Here is a 25,126-nt window from a genome sequence, read left to right as displayed (position 1 = left end):
TCACGGGAAGATCCCAAATCATCTCCCACATTTCCCACCACCGCTATTCCCATAAAAACACCTTTTGGCCTTATCCCACCTGCCCCTTAAAGCACTGCTTTGATTTTGCTCCGGGCTGAGCTCAGCTACCGGGAAGGGCTGTTGGGAAAAGCTGAAAAACCCCACAGCCACCAGGGCTCAGTGCTGGGGGATCATTGCCAAGCCCTGTGCATTACAGCCACTGCTGCCGTTGGGATCATGCGAATACCGGGGTCAGGCTCTGGTGTGGCTACAGGGTGAGATGTAAAGTGCCCCCCAAACTCAGCAGCTCGGTTGCCACCAGTGCAGTGCCTCAGTGGCTCTGAGGGAAAACCATCCCGGAGAATCACTTTAAACACCTTTTATTGCCTTTACTGGGAAATGGAATCAAGAGAGAAAAGGGAGGAGGAAGGGACAAACGGCTGGGAGCTGAGGTGTCCTTTTGGGAACGGGGAGCTCCACTCGTAACGTGTGAGTGCCCTTCCTCACCCTCAGCATCACCGCAGGGGCTCCGGCCGTGTTTGGCCCCCGTGTCAGGCTTTTCTTGCCGTGGCAATAGGGAAAGCCAGTGAAACCCTGCAGCCTCGCTTGCAGCCCCCCCTTCCCTGCTCAGCACTGGAGTTTGCTTCCTTGGCATTTCAGCTTGAAATAGAAGAGGTAGGATTTGTTGTAGGAAGGCAAAGTGCTTGCGAAGCACGAAGCCACCGCCTGGTCGCACAGGCAGGTCTCTCTCTTGCACCAGCTCTGCTCATCACCTGCAGGGGGGGGGGAAACACTGCTCTACAATGGCTTTTCTGCTCAGCAGCAGCAGCGATGGGGCCGCTCCGGGCACCCCTGATGCCTGGAGCTGCCCAGGGGAAGAGCAGGGAGCAGCGTGCCCAGTGCTCGCCCTCTCCAAGCTGCCTGCATCCCTTGTAATTCCCGGCTGTTTATCATGTGCTGTATCCTGCACGCACCCGACAGGGCACCAGGCTGGATCCATCCCAGGGGGGGACATCCTCCTGTGTACCTGGGGTGCTGTGGGGACTTGTGGGTGGTTCCCCACCTCCGTGGGACCCCCCGGCTCTGTGGCACTCACCGCAGACGATGTCTCCATCAGCAACATCGAACTGGTAGGGGGTTACCAGCGGGGTGCATGTGCCCTGTCTCAGCCTCCTGTAGCAGCAGTCGTGAGCGTGGCAGCACCTATGGGGGACACCTCGAAGGTGAGGGAGGGTCCAGCCCCAAATTTAAGGTGACTGGAAGGAGGGGATGGCCAAGACAGCAGCAGGGAACAGTGCAAACCCTGCTCCGCAGAGCACACCGGTGCCCAGGGAGGTTTTTGGGGCTCCCTGCCCCGGCTTATCCGGGTACTCACTGGTCGGTGGAGTCCACCGGGGTCCCCCTGCCGCCGATGCCGCAGAAGCAGCCGTACCAGCTGTAGGAGAGCAGCGCGCTTCTCCCCGTGGCCGCCCGGATCATCTGCTCCAGCTCCAGGACGCTGCTGTGGGCCGGCAGCAGCCCTGCAGGGCACAAGGATGAGCTGGTGCGGGGCCGGGACACAGCGGCATTCCCTGTGCCTTGCACCAGGAATGGGAATGGGGCATGGGAACCATGGGAAGCACCCCCAAACCCCTCAGGATTATGTCTGGTCTCTGCAGCTGCGCCCTTCAGTCTGGAGAACCATAGAGTCATGGAATGGGTTGGGTCGAAGGGACCCTAAAGCCCATCCTGCTCCAGCCCCTGCCACGGGCAGGGACCCCTTCCACTAGAGCAGCTTGCTCCAAGCCCCTGTGTCCAACCTGGCCTTGAGCACTGCCAGGGATGGGGCAGCCACAGCTTCTCTGGGCACCCTGTGCCAGCGCCTCAGCACCCTCACAGGGAAGAGCTTCTGCCTTATCTCCAGCCTGAACTTCCCCTGTTTCAGTCTGAACCCATCACCCCTTGTCCTATCGCTACAGTCCCTGATGAAGAGTCCCCCTCCAGCATCCAACAAGATGTTAGTGCTCTCTGAGGAGGCTGTGCCATGACTGCATCCTGCAACCCTGACCAGCTCTGGCCTTGACACAGGCAGGAAAGCTGGTGACAAAATAACTCTGGATCTCAGCATCCCAAATCCTCCCCACCATGATGACCTCCAGGGCTTTCTAAGTCTCCTTTGCCAGGCAGGAGAGGTCCCAGCCTGGATGGTGAAACCAGGGCACTTACCGCAAGCCAAGAGCAGGGTGAAGAGGAGATTCTTCATCCTCAGAGCGGTCCTGGAGGAGGAAACAGCAACAGGGGGCAATGAGCAGTACCCCGAGCACAGGACCGATGCCACCACGCCTGCGCCAGGGGCACAGAGCACGATGACGTTGTTACCATGGACGTACAGCATTGTGAGGGTACCCCTGTGCCCGAGCGCACCCAGATGACTCCTGATGGGGCCTTTGAGGCTGGTTTTGGGATGTGGCGCGTGGCAGGGATGCGCACGGGGACACAAGGGTTTTAAAACCGGGGCTGGGGGAGCTCACTGCTCACTGCTGCGGCCTCCTGAAGAGAATGGGCAATAAAGTTCCCCTCGTCCTTATCTCGCCTGCACCTCGCAGCTCCAAGGCTGCTGCTGGCTCAGTGGGTTTGCTTTATAGAGATGGCGAGGTCCAGCCCCTCCTCTGTCTGTGCTGGCGGCTCCTGTCACTGTGGAGCAGGGCCCTCGGTGAAGGAGAAGGTTCCCATCCTTCCCCTTTCCAAGAGACAGGAGTTTCTGCCACTGCAGCCCATGGTGATGCTCCCTCTACCACCTCGCTTCGCTCATCTGCTTGTCATCTCCATCTCGGGCCGTCTCCATCTCTCCTGGATGAGCTGGTCAAAGCCTTGGCTGTGATTTAATATGCACAGGTTTCAGCGGAGACACAGGACAAAAGGGACTCGTGCTCAGGACACACCGAGGTCACTGCATCCCTGTTCAGCTGCAGACACTTTGGCCTCAGTGTTGTCTCAAGTGGGTGCTTGGCTTTGTCAGCTCACGCCCTGCAGCCTCTGAAGTGGTTCCTCTTGGGTCTTGCCCCCTCTCAAATCCACGTCTGCATCTATTCCTTGTGTCTGTGCTTTTCCTGCCCTCAGGGCATGGGAGACCCTGGCAGTGAGGGGCAAGGGGTCTGTGGAATGGAATCACCACAAAGGCCATGGAAACCCAACTTGGAATGCTTTTGAATGGAGTTTGTTTAATCACCACAGCTGAGACATGACACCAAGACACAAGGGAGGCAAGAACCCGAGGAGATAAGGAACAAAAGCTGCTATTTTCCCTGCTAAACCGCAGGGCCAAGAGCAAACACCAAGGTATGCAGGGCTCCACCTCGGTGATCAACCACACTCCCAGGAAGGGAATTCCGGGAGGGAATGGTAAGAACCTGGCTCAGGGGGCTCTATTCAAGAAGAAAACCCCTTGTTGAATCCCTTGAGAGCCACCCAAGCTGCTCACTGGAGGGATGTCACCTCCCGCCTGTCCTCCAAGGTCCATCCAAGGCTCTTCTTCCCTCTATTTCCTGCTGCCAAGTGGAACAAAAAGCCACACAAGCCCCGTCAGGGGATGCTGGTGAGGAGCAGCTCGCCTGAATCCCCCCTCAAGGGTGCTGAGGGGCTTTCCCATTCATCACCTGCACACGGAACCATCTCATTGCCACTGGCTGCATTGGTTTGCATTGCAATGATGCCAACCAGTGGGGATCACACCGACACCCAAACCCTCTCTCTCCCCACCTGGCTTTCAAACCCATGGCATCCCAGATGGTTGATCATTCGCTTCCCACCTCATCCACACAAAACTCCCATTGGAGAAGATGCCCCCGTGGTGGTGGTGGTGGTGATTTCGGCACTGCTCATGCTCACATGCTTGGTTCGTGTAGGTCCTTGCCCCTTGGGGTGGGTTTGCTCACCTGCTGGCCCTCATTTCCCGAGGTTTTGGTGTGGAGTTTGACTAACCCCGTGTGAAAGGCACCATCCAGGGGCTGGGATCACACAGATCGGGGATCCAAAGGTGCCTTTAACCAAACCCCCTCATTTTAAACCCTCTCTCCTTGAGGATTTTTACCCTGTCTTCAGTGGAGGCACCAACCCCAAGGCTTAAAACCCACCCATGGAAGTTGTTAGCCCCTTGGAAAGATGCCATGTTCCAGCTTTCCTCTGGAGCAAACAAGGAGGGGCATTAACCTGCATATGTGTTTCTTCAGGGCCTTACTGGAGTGTAAATACCCCCAGTGCTTTGATCTGCAAAAGCACGTGGCTTTGGTGCAATATTCCAGACCCATCCCGAGGATGGGATGAGCTGATACTCAGCCACCTCCTTATGTTTTAGTGCACGGGTCCGCTTTGATCTTCCCCCCCGGCAGGGTGGAGATCCCCAGTTTGATGGTAGGTAAGTTAGTTATTGCTTGTTTCTTGCTCCTTTGATGGGCAGCTGTAAGTGGGAGAAGCATCTGGTTAGCTAGAGGTGGGTTTAGAAAGGGATTAAGGAGGAGAGATGGAAACGCCATCATGATGTGGTGTGTTCCCACAAGGAAAACTGACTCAGGGCCCTGCCAGCACTGCCGCCTGCAGCTCTCCCAGCACAAAGAAAGCTTAGAAGCCCCCCCCCGGGTTGTTGGTTTATGTCCCTGGCGGATTTTGTGTGTCATTTTTAAAGGTGTTCGCATCAAAACTCATGAGTTTGGTGCTGATTTGTCCAATTGATTCAGGATTGCTCAGGTGGAGCTCTTCAATCACACCATTGGGAATCAGGTCACAGGAGGGGGAAAGCCCAGTCCTTTTGCTCCTGCTCCTCTGCCTTTGCTCAGGAGAAGTTCTAACGCCCTGTTTAAAACTTTTGGGGTTAAAAAGAAGGTTTTTGGTATTAAAATAGGGCGAGTGGCACCGTTTTGTCTCGGGGGGCACAAGAGATCCTATGGGAGGGACGGGGACAACCACGGTATCAGGATCCCTACAGGAATTGGGAGGGGACCCCACTGCGACCACCCTGCTCACCCCTGTCTGCCTTGTGACCCTCAGGATGAAGCTCAGCCCCACATGAGGTGGAGGAGCTGCCCCACTGCACTGCTGAGGCTGGTCCCTGCACAGAGCAGCTGTCCCTCCTGTCTGCACCAGTGCATCACGGCTACACCATGGAATCCTTGAATCCCAGGTTGGAAGGGACTTCAGGGATCATAGAATCATGGAATCCCAGCCTGGTTTGGGTTGAAGCGACCTTAAAGCTTAACCCCTGCCACGGGCAGGGACCCCTTCCACTAGAGCAGCTTGCTCCAAGCCCCTGTGTCCAACCTGGCCTTGAACACTGCCAGGGATGGGGCAGCCACAGCTTCTCTGGGCACCCTGTGCCAGCGCCTCAGCACCCTCACAGGGAAGAGCTTCTGCCTTATCTCCAACCTGAACTTCCCCTGTTTCAGTGTGAACCCATCACCCCTTGTCCTATCGCTACTGATGAAGAGCCCCTCTCCAGCATCCTTGTAGCCCCCCCCTTCATCTGGTCCAACCTTTGCTGGCACAGCAGGACCAGGACTCGATAGCCCAGCACCCGTCCAGGCGGATCTTTAATGCGTCCAGTGCTGGAGTCACCGCTTCCCTGGGGAGATGATCCCAGGCTGGCTGCTCTCAGGGTGGGAAGTTTCCCTCTCGGTACCCAGCCCTTGGATCCCCCCCGCGGCGCTGCCGTGGCCCATCTCCGGACCAGCCTGCCCCGTCCCTCTCACCGTGTTCTGTGCACGGACACCACAGCTGCGCACAGGACCCCAGCCCCACACCGGGACCCACCGCAGCGCTCCCGAGCAGCGGCACGGCGGGCGGTAGGACCCTGCGGCGCCCCGAGCGGCTCGGGGCTGGCGGGGAGGGGCGGGGCCTGCCGCGCGACCGGAAGTGCGGCTGTCGCCGTGGCAACGCGGCGCTGTTCGCCGGCGGGCGCGGGCGGCCGGGGCTGCAGGTGAGGGGCGGCGGGGCCGGGCCGGGCCGGGCTGTGGGGCCGGGCTATGGGGCCAGGCTGTGCTATGGGGCCAGGCTGTGCTATGGGGCGGGCTATGGGGCCGGCTATGGGGCCAAGGCTGGGCTGCAGGACTGTGAAGTTGGGGTATAGGCCTAGGCTCTGCCTGTGGGCCCAGGGTTGGGCTCACGTGTGGGGCTGGGGCCAAACTGTAGCACTGAGGGCCCTGCTCAGAGCTGGGCTGTGGGGCCGGGGCGTGGGGTGCCTGTGGGCACAGCCCCTCCCTGGCTGCAGCTCCGCAGTGTAAAGTGCGCTGTGTTTAAACGGCTCCTCTGGTAAAACTGCTCTCACCTGCGCTGGGGGGGGGCAGAGCCCCTCTCTCAGGTCCCGCCATGGCTTCTGGCGGGCTGTTTGCTCTGGGGTTTATCCATCGAACTGCTGGTATCTCCTAAGTGCTGCAATGCCCTGGGAGCTCCTCCTCAGAGCGTGCAGCTACAGCTTGTTGTTGCCTTGGTGTTACCTGTTGGAGGCAGTGGATGAAGGGAGCTCCCTCCTCCGTCCCAGGAGCTCCAGGGAAACTCCGGTGAGTCACTGGAACAGTGTCCCTGTCCCTGCTCCATGCTCACAGAGGGACAGAGCTCTCTGTCTCCAAGCAGCTTCATGCTGGAGCTGCTCAGGGCACATCTCTGCTGGGAGACCTGGCTTTGGCTGTGCTTGATGCTGGTTGCTGTCAGGGAGGTGGAGGGGCAATCATGCATTAAGGATGCTGGGGAGGGACTCTTGATCGGGAACTGTAGCAAGAGGACAAGGGGTGATGGGCTTAAAGCGAAGCAGAGGAAGCTCAGGTTAGCTAGAAGGAAGAAATTCTTTACTGTTAGGGTGGTGAGGCACTGGAATGGGTTGCTCAGGGAAGCTGTGAATGCTCCATCCCTAGCGGTGCTCATGGCCAGGTTGGACAGAGCCTTGGGTGACCTGGTTTAGTGTGAGGTGTCCCTGCCCATGGCAGGGGGTTAGAACTGGATGATCTTAAGGTCCTTTCCAACCCTAACTGTTCTGTGATTCTATGCAGTAAGGAGCCCATCGCTGGCAAAAGGCTGTGGAAAAAACACAGGGGCTGTTCCCGTCTGTTGTTTGTCCCATCTGGGTGATTGGCAGCAGGTTAGGCCAACTCCATCACTGCTGGAGAATGCCAAGGGATCAGGGTTGGCTTCTCCCCGTTCCGTTTGATAACTCCTCCTGAGTAAAGCGTGGAGGAGCTCTGGTACCTTCTCTTTCAGGCTGGATGTGAGGAAGAAATCCTTTACACTGAGGGTGGTGAAGCACTGGCACAGGTTGCCCAGAGAGGTGCTGGATGCCCCATCCCTGGAGACATTCAGGGCCAGCTGGATGTGGTTCTGGGCAACCTGATCTAGATGGTGTCCCTGCTCATTGCAGGGGGTTGGACTGGGTGAGCTTTGAAGGTCCCTTCAACCCAAATTATTCTATGACCCTGTTGGACTTCTCCGAAACGTTGATGTGAAGGTTGTGGCTCAGTTTCCTGGGCTTCTGGACTGCTTCGTCCTGGTAAAGCACAGAGGAGCTTAAGCTGGAAAACACACAGCAGAATGCGGCTTCATCTTTAATAAGGGATTAATATCAATCTCTGTTGAGCAGCTTTGGTCGCAGAAGTCAGAATGGGCTTCTCTGTATTGAGTCAGACTTATCTCAGAGGTCTTCAGAGATCTTTAGAAAGACAAGTTCAGTCAGTCTTACCCTAAAGTCCACACCAGAACTTGGTCTGTCGCTGCAGGAACAGAAGTGGGAGCTGTAGGGGGGATTAGGCTCTTTAGAAGCTTTCTGGCCAGTTCCTGTAACTCTTCCCTCTACTGCCCCATCCACAGGTGCCTTGAGAAGCAATGGCTACAGCAGCTCTGCTGAACTCAGCACCATCTCAGCTCTGCTTCCCTTCAAGCGCAGCAGCCTCTTCCCTGTGGTCAGACACCACCACCATGCACGTCACCAGGCCAAAATCTGCCAAGGGACGCACCAGGTCCAGCTTCAAGTACTCTCAGAGCACGGAAGCCTGTCCTTGCCACGTGCCATCTTCACCACCACCACCAGCTCCTCACCAGCTAGTGAGCAGCCGGAGAGCATTGTTCAGGAAACCAGCATTCCCATCCAGCCAGGTGTGTCCCAAGGAGATCCCAGAGCTCCTGCAGCACGTGCCTTTGAGGACCTCCTCTTCCCTGAACAAGTACAGGGTGCTCCCCTCCATCGGCTTCAAGGGCACAGGGAGCAGCACTGTGGAAGCAGTGGCTGAACAGATCAACCGGCTGAAGGTGAGTGGGAAGCGGGAGGACATCCCAAAAGGCAACACTCTTTCTGGAAAGCAAGAATCTGCCAGCATGTCATTGGAGAGCTCACACAAGCAATGTCCTCCTGAGAAGCCAGGATGCAAAATGAGCCCTTCGGCATCAACTTTGGGAGGTTTGGAAGAGCTGCCAAAGGAAGAGTCACGCTTGCTGCTTGCTGTTCGCTCGCCCTCTGGGCAGAGGTTTGAACATCATTTCCAGCCCACTGACAGTCTCCAGACGGTCCTTGCCATGGCAGAGCAGAAAACATCAGCCAAATACAAGCATTGCAGTGTTGAAACGATGGAGGTGCCCTGCAGGAGTTTCTCTGACCTGACGAGGTCTCTCCATGAATGTGGGATCCTGCACAAGTCCGTGCTGTGCATCCGACAGAAGGAGCAGCACGATGCTGATCTTTAGGGTCCTTCTGCTGGGTGGGATGCAGCACTTCATCTGACAAATAAGAGTTTGATGTTTCCTGGGCCTTCTTCATCTTGTCACCTTCCAAACCCTCCCTGTGAAGCAGACTTGTGTATATGTCTTGAGATGTTGTTTGAGGTGTATGTACCTGCTACGTCAACAGCACTTTTCTTCACGTGTGCCATCACAAATTGCTTTCTGAGTGTCACCACCTTTGTTCGTTGGAAGTTGCTGATGTTTCCAAGAGTTTCCCATTTGTTCTTTCCTGTATTTCAGGGAGGTACCACTTCCCACAGTGGATCCAGATGCAAAGCACCTATTTGGGAAGGTAGAAAAGGAACTGGTTTACTCTGGAGGACCATTTAGGTTATCATCATCCTCAGCATCTTGAGAGTGACTGAGATGGAGCTCAAACACCCAAACCCTCCAGAAATAACAGTAACTGCTAATGGATGATGGTGAAGTATTCAGTGACATGACTGATGGTGATACACTTGGGAGGGCTCTGCCTCTTCTGAGTGACTTCAGACTTTTAGGAGCGTGACTACATCATCCTTTTCAGAACAAAGTTGTTATTTTGGCTGTGTTGGCGAGCACCTGGGTTTTCCACTTAAGTTTTCCTTCTCTCCTCCAGCTCGTGTGATCTATAGGTAAGAATAGATGTGTAGTTATGGTGGGATGTTACAAAATACTTTTTTAGACCCTTTACACTGAAATGAGTTAGTCCAAGAAAGCAAGTGCTGCTTTGGCATTTGCCTGAGGGCTTACTTGCCTCATGCAGCAGAGCAGGTTTCACCAAACCATCATTAAATAAAGCCTCACAGGGTGATTTTGGGAGGTTTTAGATCAATACAACATGCTTGTGCTAAATAAACCAGATCTTTTAGGTTTCTAACAGAACTTCTTATGGTTCAGATAATTCCATCTACTAGAAAAAAGGCTCATTTGCCACACAAATGAGCTGATTTTAATGTTTTGAGGTAAACCCAGCTGGTTTTTAACCGCAGTGCCAAACCAATTCAGAGCAGTAGAACCAGAGCAGTGGCAGAATGCTCATGCTGGCATTGACCAAGAGCATCTTGTTCTAAAGCAAGTGTCCAGCAGCTCTCTGCAAGTGGTACCTGGTGAAATGGTGTTACTTGCTGCCACAGGTGACTGTGCAGCAGCAATCTTGGTGTCTTCAGGGGGAGACCAGGACACTGAAACGTCCAGATCCTTTTAGTCAAACCTCAGTGGGGAGCGAAGGATTTCACTGTGGTACAGGAACTGTTTTGTGTCTCATTCAGTGCTAGGTGATTAACTCCCTTCTTCTGGTCTTGTGTGTGTTACTGCTGCATTTCAGAGTGTTTTCATGCTGTGCGATAGTGCAATTAATAAAACCTTTTAGGCCAAAGCTTGGATGTTAAATGATTTATGTGAACTGGAGGTGGAGCCATTGCATCTCCTGGGACACAAGAAACTGTTAATTTGATAGCAGATACCTCAGGGAATATCCAAACGGGACTTTGCCTTCAGCACCTTGCATATGCCTTCCTAGAGCTCCTCTCCATCCTGTATCAAGTACAGGATGGCAGGAGAGAAAGTGCTAACAGCCAGTGATACAGTGACCACCACACAGGTTTGAGAGGGCACAGGGGCTGATGCTTTAACCAAGGATAGAAGAGGAAAGAGCAACTTGGATTGCAGGGGACAGCACTTCTCAAGCTGCAGGATATTTACTCCTCCTGAATATTAAGATAAAAGTTAAATTAAGTTAAAAAATATCCATGTTAAGATAAAACTGAATGAGTTTGGTCCTCAAACTCACCCAGGCTCCAGCATCTCCAAAGATGGGCATATTAGTTATTTCCTTTTCTTAAATCACATGAAGTCTTATCTTGGCTAGTGCAAGGGAAAACACCTTGTCTCCCCCAGTTCCCCTTCTCTTCCCTTCAGAAGTCTTCCAGGGATGGATGCAGGGGAGATCTCAGTAGCAAGTCTGGCCCAAGAAGCACCAGAGAGGGAAGAACAGCAGTTATCTGACCCCATTTATGGTGTGGAATCATAGAGTAAGCTCTTAGGAATCTCAATCAGGTGAAGTTTACCCCATCACAGGGGTGCTTTGAGAAGGTCATCAAGAGAAAACTCTGGATTCATGGTTGTGAATGGCCTTAATTAAGGCTTTAAACCAACAAAGCATTGAAGCAAGAAGAGCCATTGCTCAGTTAATGTTCTTTATTCCAATTCAAAGTACATTAGAAACAGCACACAGGACCAGCAGCAGCTTTCCTGCCAACTCAACCCCATCCTCTGCTGTCACCAGGTCATTCAGCTGTACTATTAAAGTAGGTGATTGCAACAAGTCTTCCACTCGCCACGCACTCACTCACCGGCCACATTAAATAGGTTTCCAACAGAATAAAAATAGATACACCCCAGAATACAAAAAGTTTAATTTTAAGTTGTTTTTTTTTTTTTCTTTTTTTTTTTTCACTAAAGCCTTTATACAAATCGATAAAAGGGTGCACGAGTTCCTAAAATTTTAGGTACATTTTTAAATGAGCCTTTTTTTTTTACTTGGTAAAAGGATCCATGTTCCTGTCTTTGAACAGAATAGGATGGCCAAAATTGCAAAGAAACAAAAGTCCTAGGTAAATTTACAATTTATACACTGGTTCTGGAAGTGATTCCTGCACCAAGCACATCCCATTTTCCCCCCAAAAGAAGAGCTGTGCACCCTAAGTTCTAGTTCAGGAGCCTCCTTCTCCCTGGAAACCACACAAGAATGGTCCCAACCGAGCCAAGAGCCCGAGCATGGAAGTTGGATGTCATTCCTTCTCCAGCAGGGACGCCCGGGATAAGGGACTGCACTAGGAGCACAGTGGAAGCAGAGCACTTCCCAGCTGGGATTTGGCTGAGCCACTGAACTCTAAACTCTGGGACTGGAACAAGGGAAATGTGGTGGTCTAAAAGGGTTGGGTTTGGTCAATCCAAGCTAGCATGATTGATTGATTGATTGATTGCTACCCCTGTGGGTGCAGCCCAGCAGTTCTGTCCATTATTCATGCTGGGCTCCACAGCAGCATCTCAGAACCTGCCTGAAGGTGACTGATCCCCAGTCCAACTATTATTAGCATCGCATGGAGGTGAATCTAGTGATCACATTCATCAGTACAGTTCCTTTCACACTATCCCTCCCCATCCACCTGCTCCTTGGCGAGGTCAAAGGCTTCAGGTAAACCTCTCAAGGAGATACTTGAGCTCCATCCCCACCGGAGAGTGGCCACTCAAACAACTCAAGGATAAACTCAATGAAAATGCTGCCCAGCAGAAACAACACAGCACCTGTGTTTGCAAGAATGAGCTACTGGAGACATCCTTAGGACAATTTACGTAAGGAAAAGCAGGGCAAATCCATCAGGAAGCCAGAAATGAGGCGTAAAGAGCTCAGGGGAGCGCCAAAGAGAATGACATCCTATTTTGTACAAGTTGAGTATTTCACCCAAAGACAGCTGCCTTGTTTGGGGTTATTTGTGGGTTCTCATTTCTTTCCTTCTGTCCATTATCTATTCAGCTGTTGGATTTTAACTGATCAGGTTAATGCTGAACATGAATTCCCATTCGAGGCAATAAAGTTTTTCTATTCATCTTCAATTTGCTTTAGATAATTTGCTATTGCCCAGGTTTTGGCAAGTGTATTTCTTAGAATTCTAAAGATCTTCCCGTTTTAAGGCTAAACTAAGAAATGTTAAAAGCTTCTGTAAACATTTCCTCTTCCTCCCTACAAGTTGCACAATTTGAAGTCCAACTGCAATTTAAAATGAGGTAATTTTTGTATACTCAGATCTTAGAGAGTCCTTTTTGGGACTAGCTGAGGTGTGCCAATCCAAACGCTGATCCAATTGGAGTGGGAGAGCTTCCACAGCAGGGAACGCACCGGCTCCAGCAGCTGTGCTTCAGTTAGTGATCTTCTCAATCTCATCCAAGTCGTCAGTATCCAATTTGCTGATCTTTTTGTCTAGAAAAAACAAAAAGAATCTTATCAGGGTTTGTAACACAGAGAAGGGAAAGCTGCTTCCTTCAGCTGGGCTCAGGGAGATAAGGTTTGTCTTTGGAGAAGAGAAGCTGTGTGGAGACCTCAGAGCAGCTCCCAGTGTCTGAAGGGGGCTAAAAGGATGCTGGAGAGGGGCCCTTCATCAGGGACTGTAGTGACAGGACAAGGGGTGATGGGTTCAGACTGAAACAGGGGAAGTTCAGGTTGGAGATAAGGCAGAAGCTCTTCCCTGTGAGGGTGCTGAGGCGCTGGCACAGGGTGCCCAGAGAAGCTGTGGCTGCCCCATCCCTGGCAGTGTTCAAGGCCAGGTTGGACACAGGGGCTTGGAGCAAGCTGCTCTAGTGGAAGGGGTCCCTGCCTGTGGCAGGGGTTGGAGCTGGAGGAGCTTTAAGGTTCCTTTCAACACAAACCACTCTCGGATTCTATGACTGCACAAAACACAGCTGATGTGTGGTTAAAGGCTCAACAAACCCATTAGATCTGCTCAGAACACAGCTAGTCAAAACCCTTAGAGAAAGAAGAACGTCTGAGGGTACGTACTGAAATGCTCCTGGATTCTGTTGAGAATGTTCATGCTGTGCTTGCTGTCTACCATGTTAATAGCCAGTCCTCGCTTCCCAAAGCGACCCGTACGTCCGATCCGGTGCAGATACGTCTCATTGTCTGGATTTCCATCTTTATCCACAGGAAGGTCAAAATTGATAACAACAGAGACCTGCTCCACATCGATCCCTGAGAAACAGAAAGCATCCAATGACACAACTATTAAACCACCTCAGAGCAGAAGCAGCTGCCTCTGGCCTGACTGATGGGCAGTTTGCTCACCATACCCATGTTACCCAACAGCACAAATGGACAGGACAAGGCATGATGGGTTCAAACAAACAGGGGAAGTTCAGGTTGGAGATAAGGCAGAAGCTCTTCCCTGTGAGGGTGCTGAGGCACTGGCACAGGGTGCCCAGAGAAGCTGTGGCTGCCCCATCCCTGGCAGTGTTCAAGGCCAGGTCTCTGTATTTTAGCACATGGTTAAAGACCAAGGCTCAGCAGTTCCAAGCAGGCTCCTCACAGGATGGACTTTCTCATCTCAAGCTGCAGGAATCCTACAAGGAATCCTGTGTTTGCCCACATCATCTTTATATGCACAGCCCTGGTCAGCAGGAATGACTTTAAGGGCCCCAATTTGTCCAGACTGGGACACTCAAGGATGCAAATTCTTTCCAGAAGCTTATCTGTTATGTCAGGTACTGCTGCTTCAGCCCAGCCCGGCTCTGCTATGCCCTACCTCTGGCACAGACGTTTGTGGTCACCAGCACCTTCTCTTTGCCCTCTCGGAAGCGCTCTATAACCGCGGCTCTCTGCTCCACCATCATCTCCCCGCTGAGCAGTGCCACCTGATGGCCTTCCTTGGAGAGCTCTGCTGCCAGCCACCCGGCTGTCTTCCGAGTCTGAAACAAAAAGTGAGGTTTGTGAGCACCAAGCACCAGCAGACACTACCGGGATCACTGGGACATTCCCAGAAAGGACTCACATGGCAGAAGATCATGGCCTGGGCAATGGTGATTGCGCCATAGATGTTACAGAGAGCCTGGAACTTCTCATCTCTGTTACTGCACAGAACATAGTACTGCTTAATAGTGTCCAGAGTCTCCTCCTCTCGCTTCAGTTTGATGATGTTTGGGTCAGGAACAACTTTCTGAGCAAACTTCCACACGGAATCCTCAAAGGTGGCTGAGAACAGCAGCATCTGGCAGTCCCTGGGGAGCATTCTGCAAGAGAGAGCAAAATGGGCAGGGTTCCCGTGCAACACTTCACCCCCCCTGATCTCCTGATAGGATTAAAGCCATGAGCAAAGCAGAACAATAACCTCAGCAGAGTTATTCCAGTGGCTGGAAGGGCTAACACTAATCTTACCAACACCTCATCGCTCCCTCACGGACCAGTGGCATCCAGACTTGCCTTCTTACCAATGAATAAACCCTGCTCCAGGGACAGGCTTTTTAATTCTGTAAGAAAATGAAACTGCTTGTCACCCCCTGACACTGCCTCTATTAACCAGCTGGATTAGAGCTAAATATATCAGTTTAATCTTGTTGCTTCATCAGTGAAGACACCACTGAAGAATCTAACCCTGCTGTCCCTTGTGTTACAGAAGAGCTGTAATTAAAGGAATCAGTATCACCTTGGGCAAGGCACAGCCAGTCCTTACCTCTGAATGCGGATGCTCTGGTCCTGATGGCCCTGTGTTGCTATCATCACATCAGCCTCATCCAACACAAACACTTTGATTTTCTTGGGATCTATGAATTTGAGCTTGGAACACCAGTCCAGCACAGTGCCGGGAGTGCCGATCACAATCTGCTCTGAGATCTTCTGACCTCTCTCCACTGTTGGGATAGACAGAACAGCTTTTGTAAGACAAGCTGCACAGTGGAATGCTCTGCCCCTCCCTCAACCAGCCTCAGCTGCTCCACTGTTGGTTTAATGTATTGCACCCAAAGAACATTGTAGTCTCATTTTCAACTCTGTACTGACACTTGTTGCCTCACTCACTCTGCATCACTGTACTCACACTTATTGCCTCGGACAGCATAGGCAAGTTTCAGCTCTGGATAAAACTTCCCCATCTGCTCAATCACTTTTCCTGTCTGCAGTGCCAGCTCGTATGTTGGGGAAAGGCACAAACACTGGTGGGACAGAGGGATAACATGTTTGAGATGATCAACACCACATACAATGCTATCACACTTGCTTATGATACCCCCTATTTATCTCCTCACAGATCACCCTGCGTGATGCAAGGCAATGACTAACAGGAACAAGTTGTGAGCAAAATCCACACAGTTTGCATTAAGGGTGCTTTGCTAAGATCCCCAGATCCCCATTCCCTGCTAAGCCACAGATCACAGAGACAGGTTCATCAAACTGTGAATTCACTATCAAAGGTCTCAAGAGAAGCCCAGCTTCTTCACTAGGTGGCCTTTCACCACCACAAGCCCCTGAAACACTCACATCCCAGAAGATTTACCTGTGGATACTTGTTCCCAGACTCCACACGACTGAGCATGGCCAGGACAAAGGCAGCCGTCTTGCCAGTGCCGGACTGAGACTGTGCAATCAGGTTCTGTGGGCTGCAGAACACACAGCAACAGGAGCTCAACCAGAGGAACCACCCAGACACGTACTCACAGGGTTGAAGGACACCAAAACCCCAGCCAGTGGCACTGTAATGCCTTTAAGAGCTACCACTGCTGTGCAATGGTGCTACCTTTGCCAGCTACACTCCACAGGGCACAGAAGGTGGTTTCTGGCCTTTACCCACACTTTTATGGAGCTTTGGAAGGAAAACCTGTCAGTACTTTTCCATTTCACACATCTCCCCCTAGTGTCTTCCCACTGAATGCATTTCAGCTCAGGGCACAGCAAGGAAATCCACAACGCACCTCAACTGCACCCAGGATTGCCGTATCTCCATGAGTTTCTACCCTACACCAAGTAGGAAAACTGGACTGACCTCAGCCAAGCACTATGGCATTGTGTTCAGTACCAGCCCCAGGAAAGGGGCAAATCCACGGTGCCACAGAAACACCATGGCACTGGAAAGCTTTCACCACGGCCCAGACAGCTTCCCCACCTTCACCCTCCCATTCAGAGCTCAGTAACAGCACAATGCATCTTTCAAATCCTTCCTGCACTGGAAGGGAGCACAGGATGTGTACATACGGCTCAGCAAGCATCATGGGCAGCGCATTCTCCTGTATCTTAGATGGTCTGTTGAAGCCCATGGCATAGACTCCTTGCAGGAGCTGTGGTTTCCTGAAAACAGAGATTTATACTGTCAGAGAGCAGCCCTGAGGAGAAGGACTTGTGACAAGCGACATCCATCAGTGTGTACTCCAGCCCAGAACCCCCCATGTGCTGGGCTGCACCTCCAGAGTGTGAGCAGCAGCTCAGGGAGAGGATCCTGCCCCTCTGCTGCGCTCTGGGAAGACCCCCCCTGCAGCCCTGATCCAGCTCTGGGGCAGCAGCATCAGAGGGACGTGGAGCTGCTGGAGCGAGGCCAGAGGAGGCCATGGAGATGCTGTGATGGCTGGAGCAGCTCTGCTCTGGAGCCAGGCTGAGAGAGCTGGGCTGGGGCAGCCTAGAGAAGAGAAGGCTCCTGAAGGGGAGACCTGAGAGCAGCTCCAGTGCCTGAAGGGGCTGCAGGAAAGCTGGAGAGGGGCTTGGGACAAGGGCCTGTAGGGACAGGCCAAGGGGAATGGCTTTAACCTGCCAGAGGGGAGACTGAGATGACCTCTTAGGCAGAAGCTCTTCCCTGTGAGGGTGCTGAGGCGCTGGCACAGGGTGCCCAGAGAAGCTGTGGCTGCCCCATCCCTGGCAGTGTTCAAGGCCAGGTTGGACACAGGGGCTTGGAGCAAGCTGCTCCGGTGGAAGGTGTCCCTGCCTGTGGCAGGGGCTGGAGCTGGATGAGCTTTAAGGCCGCTTCCAACACAAACCACTCTGGGATTCTGTGATGTATGGAAGGACACTTGAGTTTCATTTGTGTACAAAAAGTTAAGGGAAAAACCCTCTTAGAACCACACTCGGAGCTGCCGCTACAATCGCAGCAGTGAAGTCTCTGCCCAGACACAAGAAGTGACAGCAGGAGGTCTGGAGAGGTTTGCAAATCCCCCCTCTTTACTCAGTGATGCTGCACACCTGCCTTCCACAGCTACGTGGATAACCTTGTGTCAGAGCTCTAAGGCTGCTACTTGTTCTTGTGCCTGCTCCTTGTTCTAAAGCAGCTTTCCCAACAACCCAGGAATCCCAGAGCAGAAAGCATTAATCCTCTCCTTTAGGTGAATCCCTTTTTCTCAGCTACACCTCATTTTAACACCAAAATTCCCACTCCTTGAAGACTCAAATATGGGGCAAAGCAACCTCAGCATACAAGGAACAGAATGAAGTGGAACATCATGAAACCATTGTGAGGACTTCAGGAAGCTGTGATGGATTCTGCAATACAAACTGTCACCTAAGAGCAGGGCGACACTGGCTTAGTGCACAAAACTGGCAACTGATAATCAGTTTAGCTCACTGTGACTTCACCCAGTGATCTGTGGCTTACCCCAGCACTCAAACCTAAGGCTGTGGTGGCACTGCTCATCATCAGGTGCTCATCAATTGCTTTCTGGCCTCAGCAGGCGCTTGTGTAGACAAGGAGATCCAAGAATAGCCTAAAATTCAGGTTCCAGTGCTAGTGAGCCCTCAGCTCAGAGTTCACTGGAGTGCTGCAGTGGTGCTCAGAAGCAAGGGCTTTCCTTTCAAAGCAGGTTACAGGTTTCCTGCCCAGCACTGCCTGCTACTAAGAACTTCCCATTCAGCCCAACATGCTTTTAAAATCTCCCATATTCCTTTCAGATGATGGCTGAACAAAAGCTCTTTGAAAACGTAACCCTGTGCTGCTCCAAAGCAAAGACACACAAAGCCCAACTCTGCAACAGTTGCCAAGGATACACCAAGCCCTAACAAAATGAAGTCTGGCTGGGCCCATCATTAACTCCCTTGGATTATTTGGCTTCTGGAAGATGGGAATTAGGCTAACAGGCTGCTCAGGAGCTCAGGTTTTCTTTGTGTAGACATTCAACCACTCATTAACAAAGCAAAATGACATCCTGACGTTTCCCAGTGAAGCCTCATGGGCTCCCACTTCCCTGTGGAGCTTACAAAAGAGCAACAAACCTAAGATCATCAATATAAGCAACAGGACAGCCTCTTTGTCATGTTATGTCTTAAATACAGCTACCACTGCTCTCGAATCCCCACTGGAAAAGGTATTCAATAGGGAGTAGTTTTTCCAGTACATACATCCGATATCACTGGCAGAGAAAGATAAGCTTTTCCCTTTGTGCTATTCATTGCTGCTGTGGGACCTTCACAAACAACCAACGGAGAACAGGAACAGAAGATGGTCGTGTTCATTCCTTCCATAAATAAAACAAAGATCATGTATCCCAAAACACTGCTGTACTGCTGGAACACCTCCCTCCAGTGCTCCCATATTTGCAGGAGCAAAATGATGGTGCCTCCAGCACAGAAAGGGTCTCTTTGCAATTCACACACCTTGGTGGGACAGCCTTCCCTCCTCTCCTCACCTGAGCTCTGTGGTGCATTTGACCAAAACCCACATGTTAAAACTCAGAGTAGGGCTGCTAGAGCTGATGCTAGAAAGCAGTGCTGGCAGGAACTAAAATGAGCTTGTTTTGATGGAAGCCTTCACAAGGCACCAGGATGAAATCATTCTCCTTGTTTTTAAATCATCAATTTAGTAGGGACAGGACAAAGGGAATGGCTTTAACCTGACAGAGGGGAGACTGAGATGAGCTCTTAGGCAGAAGCTCTTCCCTGTGAGGGTGCTGAGGCGCTGGCACAGGGTGCCCAGAGAAGCTGTGGCTGCCCCATCCCTGGCAGTGTTCAAGGCCAGGTTGGACACAGGGACAACCTGATCTAGTGGAAGGTGTCCCTGCCTGTGGCAGGGGGTTGGGACTGGATCAGCTTTAAAAGTCCCTTTCAACCCAAACCATTCCATGATTCTGTGATTCCATACCAATAAATATGCTAATTTATGAATGATAAATGTGCAGTAACTTGAAGCAGAAAGGCTATCTCCTACCCAGCCAGGGAACGTCTCAGGACACAAGGAGAGGCTCCAGCTCCAAATTCCCATCTGCTCTTGCAACCTCACCACGAGTGAGTCAGTGCAGCTCTCCCTGAGCTCAAGAGCAAGGCTTCCCACGACTGAGTGGGCCAAACAATACACTGCAAACCCCAGTCACGAGGGAGCCTGCTTCATGTTTCTGCTCCCAGGTTCAACAGCTCAATGCAAAGAAGCCTCTGGCTCAGCCCAGCATGACCCCTCCAGCAGCTCTGAAGCAACCAGCACTTACAGTCGCAGCTCCTCAAAAGACTTCACGGAGTAGAGAGGGGATGTGGGATCCCTCTGCAGCACCTCCACCTGGTTTGTGGTGTCAACCAGGTTACTGCGGATCAGCTTGTTCAGCAAGGACTGGGCAGCTCTGTCCTCTAGGAAGACAGCAGGGAGAAGAAAGAGAACTCAGTCCCAACCTGCTCCACTGGGCTCTAACTGGCGTTACTGAGCCAGCTAAAAAGGACAAGGTGGATCCAAACACTGACCTTCATTACAGAGCAATGGCATAAGCAAACCTGACTGAGAAATCTATCACAATATCACAGATTCCCATTTAATAGCGAGGAAGACAAGCAAAAGTGAGCACTGGTTTAAGGGGGAGCTTAACAGATACAGAACACAAGCTCCCCGAACACAGAACTTAAGCTATGATATGCTCAGGGTCTAACTGGAAGGCAGGACAGGGTCTGAAGCCTCACAAAGCCTCACTATTACCCAGCATGTGGGCAGAGAGACACCTTTTAGGGCTCTTTCTTCCTTTTTAAAGGAAGTTGGAGGACAAACTGGACTTTGAAAGCTGCCCAGGCTGAAATGCAGCAAGGGCTGAGGATAAACGAGCACAAAGCAGAAGGTTAAACTGCTGCACTTTAGGGTTCTGCTAATAAAGCTGTCTTCTGCTATCCCCTTATTCCTCTCCACTCTAATCCAGGAGGCTCCCAAGTTATTACAGGACCCAGTGGCCTTAAAAGCATTATGGAGGAAGGACCTGTCTTACAATTAAGTCCCTGGGGCAGGATACGAGCTCAGCCATCCCAAGACATAAGGCAGACTCACTTTAAGTACATACAAAATCCATTTCCTTCCAACATTCCTTGCCAAAGGATTTTCCAAGGCACCACTTACCCTTCTCCTCATCCTCTGTCTTCTCAATGTTGTCATCCGCCTTGACAACAGCACCTAAAGCCAAACAGGTTTGGGGTAGATGTGAGCTCAGGCCTCAGCAACTGCCCACCCCGAGGAGTTTTAGGGTTCCAAGACAAGCTACAGAAGGGCTCATTTCCCTGATGGGAACAGCTCTGCTCTGTCCGGGTGTGGAAGAAACCCAAGGTATCACTTGCTCCATGCAGCCAAACTGCTCTTTATCAACCACACAACAGTCTGCTGTTGAATACAGCAAACCAGCATTTAACAGGTTAGCCCAGCAGAACCAGCATGTGAGGCTTTTAATCTCAGCTTTATATTTCCCCTTTCCAGAATTCCTTAACTAATTAGGAATTTGGCAATGGAAGAACACTGTCCCCTTCCTGGCACCATTCCAGCTGCTGTCACTCACCATTGGCATCTGGTTTGGATTTTTCCTCCTTCAGGTGTAAACTGCTCAACTACAGACAAGGAAAAACAACATCAGAGCTGTCCTGGCTTTGGACAAGGGGTGTAGGGACAGGCCAAGGGGAATGGCTTGAACCTGCCGGAGGGGAGACTGAGATGAGCTCTTAGGCACAAGTCCTTCCCTGTGAGCTCTCCTCCAGGACCCACCACCAGCTAAAAGCACAGCACAGCGCCCACCAAACCCCTGTGCTGGGAGGGAAATGGGATGAGGTCCCTGCGGTGAGCTTCACCCCGTGAGCTTGAACAGAAACACAGCTTTCTCTAGGCTGTAACACGGGGAAGGGGGGTGTTTCCTGCCCCTGCACCTCCACTCCCCCCACCCAGCTCTGCTGGTGGCTGGAACCGGAGCCAAGCACGGCCCCAGCAGCCGGACACGGCCCCGCTCCCCCAGGGCTGCTTCCACCGCCCAAAACGTGCTGGGGAAAGCAGCCGCGGGGCCCAACCACCACCCGGGGCACGAACTACGGCTCCCCAGCCCTCAAGTGCAGCGCGGGGGGGAGAGAAAACCCCAAGGCCACAGAAATACCGCCCTGATCAGAAGCAAGCGGAGGAAAGAAAGGGGATGTGGGGGCTCCAGGCAGGCAGCCCGCGGGGGGGACGAGCGGCAACGGGGCTGCGGGGCCTCGAGAAACGAAAGGGGTTCGGAAGGGGGAGGAGAATAAAAGGGGTTTTGCTGCTCCCGAAGCAGGGCGAGGGCGCGGGCCCGGGGCGGTGCTGCCGCAGGGCCCCGCGGCTGCGGCACGAACAAAACGGGAAGGGAACCGGGGGCTGCTCCAGCTCCGGGCCCCGGCCGCACTCACCGACTCGGCCGCCGCCTCCTGCTCGTCCACGGCCAGGGCCCAGGAGTCGGTGGCCATGTCCGGGCCGCGCCTGGCACCGGGCTCGCCCTGAGCAGCCGCAATGGCGCCGGGAAGGGGAGAGCGCATGCGCCGGCCCCGGCCCCGCCCGCACAGCCCCGGGCCCGGCCCCGCAACCGCGCTGTGAGCGCCGCGTTCCGGGAGCGCCGCGTTCCGGGGGGCAGGAACAGCGATGGGGGGGGTTAGGAATGGGTGGGAGGGGTAGGAATGGGGTGGGGGGGGGGCAGGAAGGGATGAGGGTAGGGATGGGGGGGGGGGAATGGATGAAAGGGGGCAGAAAAAGGGGTAAAAGTAATTGGGGGGCAGGAAGGGATGAGGGTAGGGATGGGATGGATGAAAGGGGGCAGAAAAAGATTGGGGTAAAAGTAATTGGGGGGCAGGAAGGGATGAGGGTAGGGATGGGGGGGGGAATGGATGAAAGGGGGCAGAAAAAGGGGTAAAAGTAATTGGGGGGCAGGAAGGGATGAGGGTAGGGATGGGGGGGAATGGATGAAAGGGGGCAGAAAAAGATTGGGGGTAAAAGTAATTGGGGGGCAGGAAGGGATGAGGGTAGGGAGGAGGGGGGGAATGGATGAAAGGGGGCAGAAAAAGATTGTGTGGTAAACAGTAATTGGGGGGCAGGAAGGGATGAGGGTAGGGATGGGGGGGAATGGATGAAAGGGGGCAGAAAAGATTGGGGTCAAAGTAAGGGGGGACAGGAAGGGAAAAGGGTAGGGATGGGGGGGGAAATGGATGAGAGCAAAAAAGGGGTAAAAGTAACTGGGGGGCAGGAAGGGATGAGGGTAGGGATGGGGGGGGAAATGGATGAAAGGGGGCAGAAAAAGTTTGGGGGTAAAAGTAATTGGGGGGCAGGAAGGGATGAGGGTAGGGATGGGGGGGAGGAATGGATGAAAGGGGGCAGAAAAAGATTGGGGGTAAAAGTAACTGGGGGGCAGGAAGGGATGAGGGTAGGGATGGGGGGGAATGGATGAAAGGGGGCAGAAAGAGATTGGGGGTAAAAGTAATTGGGGGGCAGGAATGGGTTGGGGGGTGTGGAGGAGGAGGGTCGGGAATGGATGGACGGGGGGGGTGATAAACACATAAAGGTATTGGGCTTTGTGAGTCATAGGTGTGGTTGTGTGGGTATAACTAGGAGCTGACAGCAACAAAACTGGCTAAAGACAAGGCTAGACAGCAAGTTAAAAACCTTCAGATCTCTTGATTGAAACGGAATCACGGAGCAAAAAGGTAAAAGGGGGGGGGTGATATAAGGAAAGCCTGGAAAACCAGAGTTAAAGTACTTTTTTAGCTTAGGTTGTAGAAAGAGAACAATGTTTATGTTGTAAGTCTGTGGGATGTACTGGCCCCGCTAAACATGAGTTAGTTTCACACCAGTCTTCTAAAGTATCTTTAGTTTTAAAGAGCGATGTTTGTGTTGTCTGTGGTGAGATAACAGGCTTTAGTGGCCCCACTAAACATGAATGAGTTATTTCACACCATCCTTCTCATTATCAGTTGGTTTAGAGGCAGAGCCTCCCAAGGCTCTGCTAGCTTGGGATACTCCTTGTCTGCCCATCCTGCAACAAATTTTGCAGGAAGGTCACGCTGTTTTAAATCCTTGCTAGTTATCAGAATAATTACAGATATAGCTGGTTGTGTGGTTGCCGGGGGGTCCAGCTGTGCCAGAGGTGAAAAGTACACCGTGAGGAAGACTGCTTACTTCATCTTGAAGACCCCTACTCACAAGAGGAAGACTGTTTACTTCATCCTCAGGCCCCCTGCTCACAATCACCACAGAGCAGTGCGCAGACGCCAAGAGGAGGAGACTTGTGATAATAAATTCTTGAAGCTGTAGTTATAATATCCCCTTGCGCCTATGTGCGGGAATTATGAATATGCGTGTAACTGATGTAATACTGACAGTATATAAACCTGTACCAAATGCTAATCCCTTGCGCCTCTGGCTGCGGTCAGGCACTAAACCCTCATTACCTCGTTTAGAGGAGTGAGTTCGTATTTCACAGGCTGCTGTCACCGCGCCAGCCTGGCCCCAGCGGTCTAATCCCTTGCGCCTCTGGCTGCGGTGCAGGCGCCCAGCGCTGTTGCTTTTGCTTTCTTGCCTTTGTCCCTCACTAAACCCTCATTACCTCCTGAGCTGCTTTTGAGCATCCCTTGGTGGTGCAACCTCACCTTCAGCACCCACTATCAGCTCCCCTGAACCAGCTCTGTTTCTGTTCTCCCAAAGACTCCCATCTCCACGCTGGAACTGGCTCTGTTATAACTAAATGTGCTGCAGCTCCCAGCTTTGTTGGTGTGGATCCCAGGATTTCTCCTGACATATGTTATTTTCTTCCGAGGAGCCAGAAGCCACAGCAAACAAACACTTTAACTGGCACTGGGAACACGGGACATGGGTTTCTTAGTGCTTATTTGTCTAGAAAGAGCCATAAATCCTCAAGCTTCAGGGCTTAAGCCAGGCTCTGGAGCTGGGCTTAGGGACACACCTCTTGTCTGGGTGACTTAGAGACAAGGGGAGGGAGAAAACGCTCTGGGGCCATCTGAATGCAGACACAAAGGGAGATGTGGGGGTTAGAGGGTGGGTTGGGGGGCTTGGAGTGCTGCTGGTGGTGGCCCGAGATGGGTCTGTGGTGGGACACTGGAACCAGCCAGATGTGCGGTGGATCCACGTCTCAGCATAGGGTGAGGCAAGGGGAAAGCCTTCTGTCCTCCTGCAGCTCATGGAGCTCTTCCCCATGGAGGTGATGGTGAGCTACCTGTCAGCAGCAGCACCAGTATCACTGAATTTAGGTACCAGCTTTACCCGCTCAGAGCCAGGCCCGGGTCCAGCTCTGCTCTGGGGCAGGGTGGTGCCATTCCTGCTGCCTCAGTTTCCCCTTTGCTCTACAGGTTAGGTTTTCCTGCACTGCAGTGTGATGTGCTCGGGGCAGGGGCTCTATCCCACATGAGCGCATCCCTCTGGTCCAGCATCGCTCCCTTCCCTGCAGGATGGTCCCTCTGTGTGCCCACAGCCAGGCGGTGCTTGGTGGAGATGAGCTGAGATGGGGACAGGGACCACAGCATGGGGGGGGGGTTGGCCTGAGGCTGGTGAAGGGTGATGCATCCTGATTTGGGGGGGCTAAAGGAGCATCCTCTGGGGCGGGGAAGTGGAACGGGGTCCTTCCCATCCCGGTTGTGGAACATCCCGGGAATGGGTCACATCCCCCTTTCCCTCCCAACCCTCCATGTGAGGAGCATCTCCTCCACCGCTGA

The 25,126-nt window shown here is 52.7% G+C and overlaps 3 protein-coding genes across 3 annotated transcripts; 1 reads left to right on the top strand and 2 right to left on the bottom strand.

The window, feature by feature from the left end:
* Positions 1-364: 364 nt before the first annotated feature.
* On the bottom strand, positions 365-3,968 carry LOC134165772 (acidic phospholipase A2 PLA-2-like). The gene is made up of 5 exons (XM_062622865.1): positions 3,868-3,968; positions 2,206-2,255; positions 1,376-1,520; positions 1,097-1,203; positions 365-773 (listed from the first exon to the last, which is right to left on the bottom strand). Coding segments are annotated over exons 1-5 (450 nt in total). The 5' UTR covers positions 3,870-3,968; the 3' UTR covers positions 365-627.
* Positions 3,969-5,865: 1,897 nt separating this feature from the next.
* On the top strand, positions 5,866-8,927 carry UBXN10 (UBX domain protein 10). Its single transcript, XM_062622861.1, has 2 exons — positions 5,866-5,947; positions 7,825-8,927. Exon 2 carries the CDS (start codon positions 7,840-7,842, stop codon positions 8,692-8,694), a length of 855 nt encoding a protein of 284 aa, XP_062478845.1. The 5' UTR covers positions 5,866-5,947; positions 7,825-7,839; the 3' UTR covers positions 8,695-8,927.
* Positions 8,928-10,890: 1,963 nt separating this feature from the next.
* Positions 10,891-21,969, bottom strand: LOC134165769 (ATP-dependent RNA helicase DDX19B). The gene is made up of 12 exons (XM_062622860.1): positions 21,821-21,969; positions 20,965-21,013; positions 20,535-20,588; positions 19,651-19,786; positions 16,448-16,540; positions 15,753-15,855; positions 15,297-15,411; positions 14,934-15,111; positions 14,256-14,493; positions 14,010-14,172; positions 13,268-13,459; positions 10,891-12,691 (listed from the first exon to the last, which is right to left on the bottom strand). Exons 1-12 carry the CDS (start codon positions 21,944-21,946, stop codon positions 12,630-12,632), a joined length of 1,509 nt encoding a protein of 502 aa, XP_062478844.1. The 5' UTR covers positions 21,947-21,969; the 3' UTR covers positions 10,891-12,629.
* Positions 21,970-25,126: the final 3,157 nt, after the last annotated feature.

Source organism: Pezoporus occidentalis, unplaced genomic scaffold (assembly GCF_034315485.1).
Source record: "Pezoporus occidentalis ecotype Australia unplaced genomic scaffold, CSIRO_AGI_Poc_V1 ctg249, whole genome shotgun sequence".
Classification (NCBI taxonomy): domain Eukaryota; kingdom Metazoa; phylum Chordata; class Aves; order Psittaciformes; family Psittacidae; genus Pezoporus; species Pezoporus occidentalis.
The sequence above is the reverse complement of the archived record's forward strand: the minus strand, read 5'-3'. Positions and strand labels throughout refer to the sequence as shown.

What these genes read in the sequence shown, in the direction of transcription:
- LOC134165772 (XM_062622865.1), bottom strand. An exon ending in CACCCTGCTCTTGGCTTGCG is followed by an intron (nt 1,521 to 2,205) that starts GTAAGTGCCCTG and finishes TGTGCCCTGCAG; the next exon opens with GGCTGCTGCCGGCCCACAGC. An exon ending in CCGGTGGACTCCACCGACCA is followed by an intron (nt 1,204 to 1,375) that starts GTGAGTACCCGG and finishes TGTCCCCCATAG; the next exon opens with GTGCTGCCACGCTCACGACT.
- UBXN10 (XM_062622861.1), top strand. Translation starts at nt 7,840, where the DNA reads ATGGCTACAGCAGCTCTGCTGAACTCAGCACCATCTCAGCTCTGCTTC.
- LOC134165769 (XM_062622860.1), bottom strand. Translation starts at nt 21,946, where the DNA reads ATGCGCTCTCCCCTTCCCGGCGCCATTGCGGCTGCTCAGGGCGAGCCC. An exon ending in AGGAGGCGGCGGCCGAGTCG is followed by an intron (nt 21,014 to 21,820) that starts GTGAGTGCGGCC and finishes CCTTGTCTGTAG; the next exon opens with TTGAGCAGTTTACACCTGAA. An exon ending in GACAGAGGATGAGGAGAAGG is followed by an intron (nt 19,787 to 20,534) that starts GTAAGTGGTGCC and finishes CTGTCTTCCTAG; the next exon opens with AGGACAGAGCTGCCCAGTCC.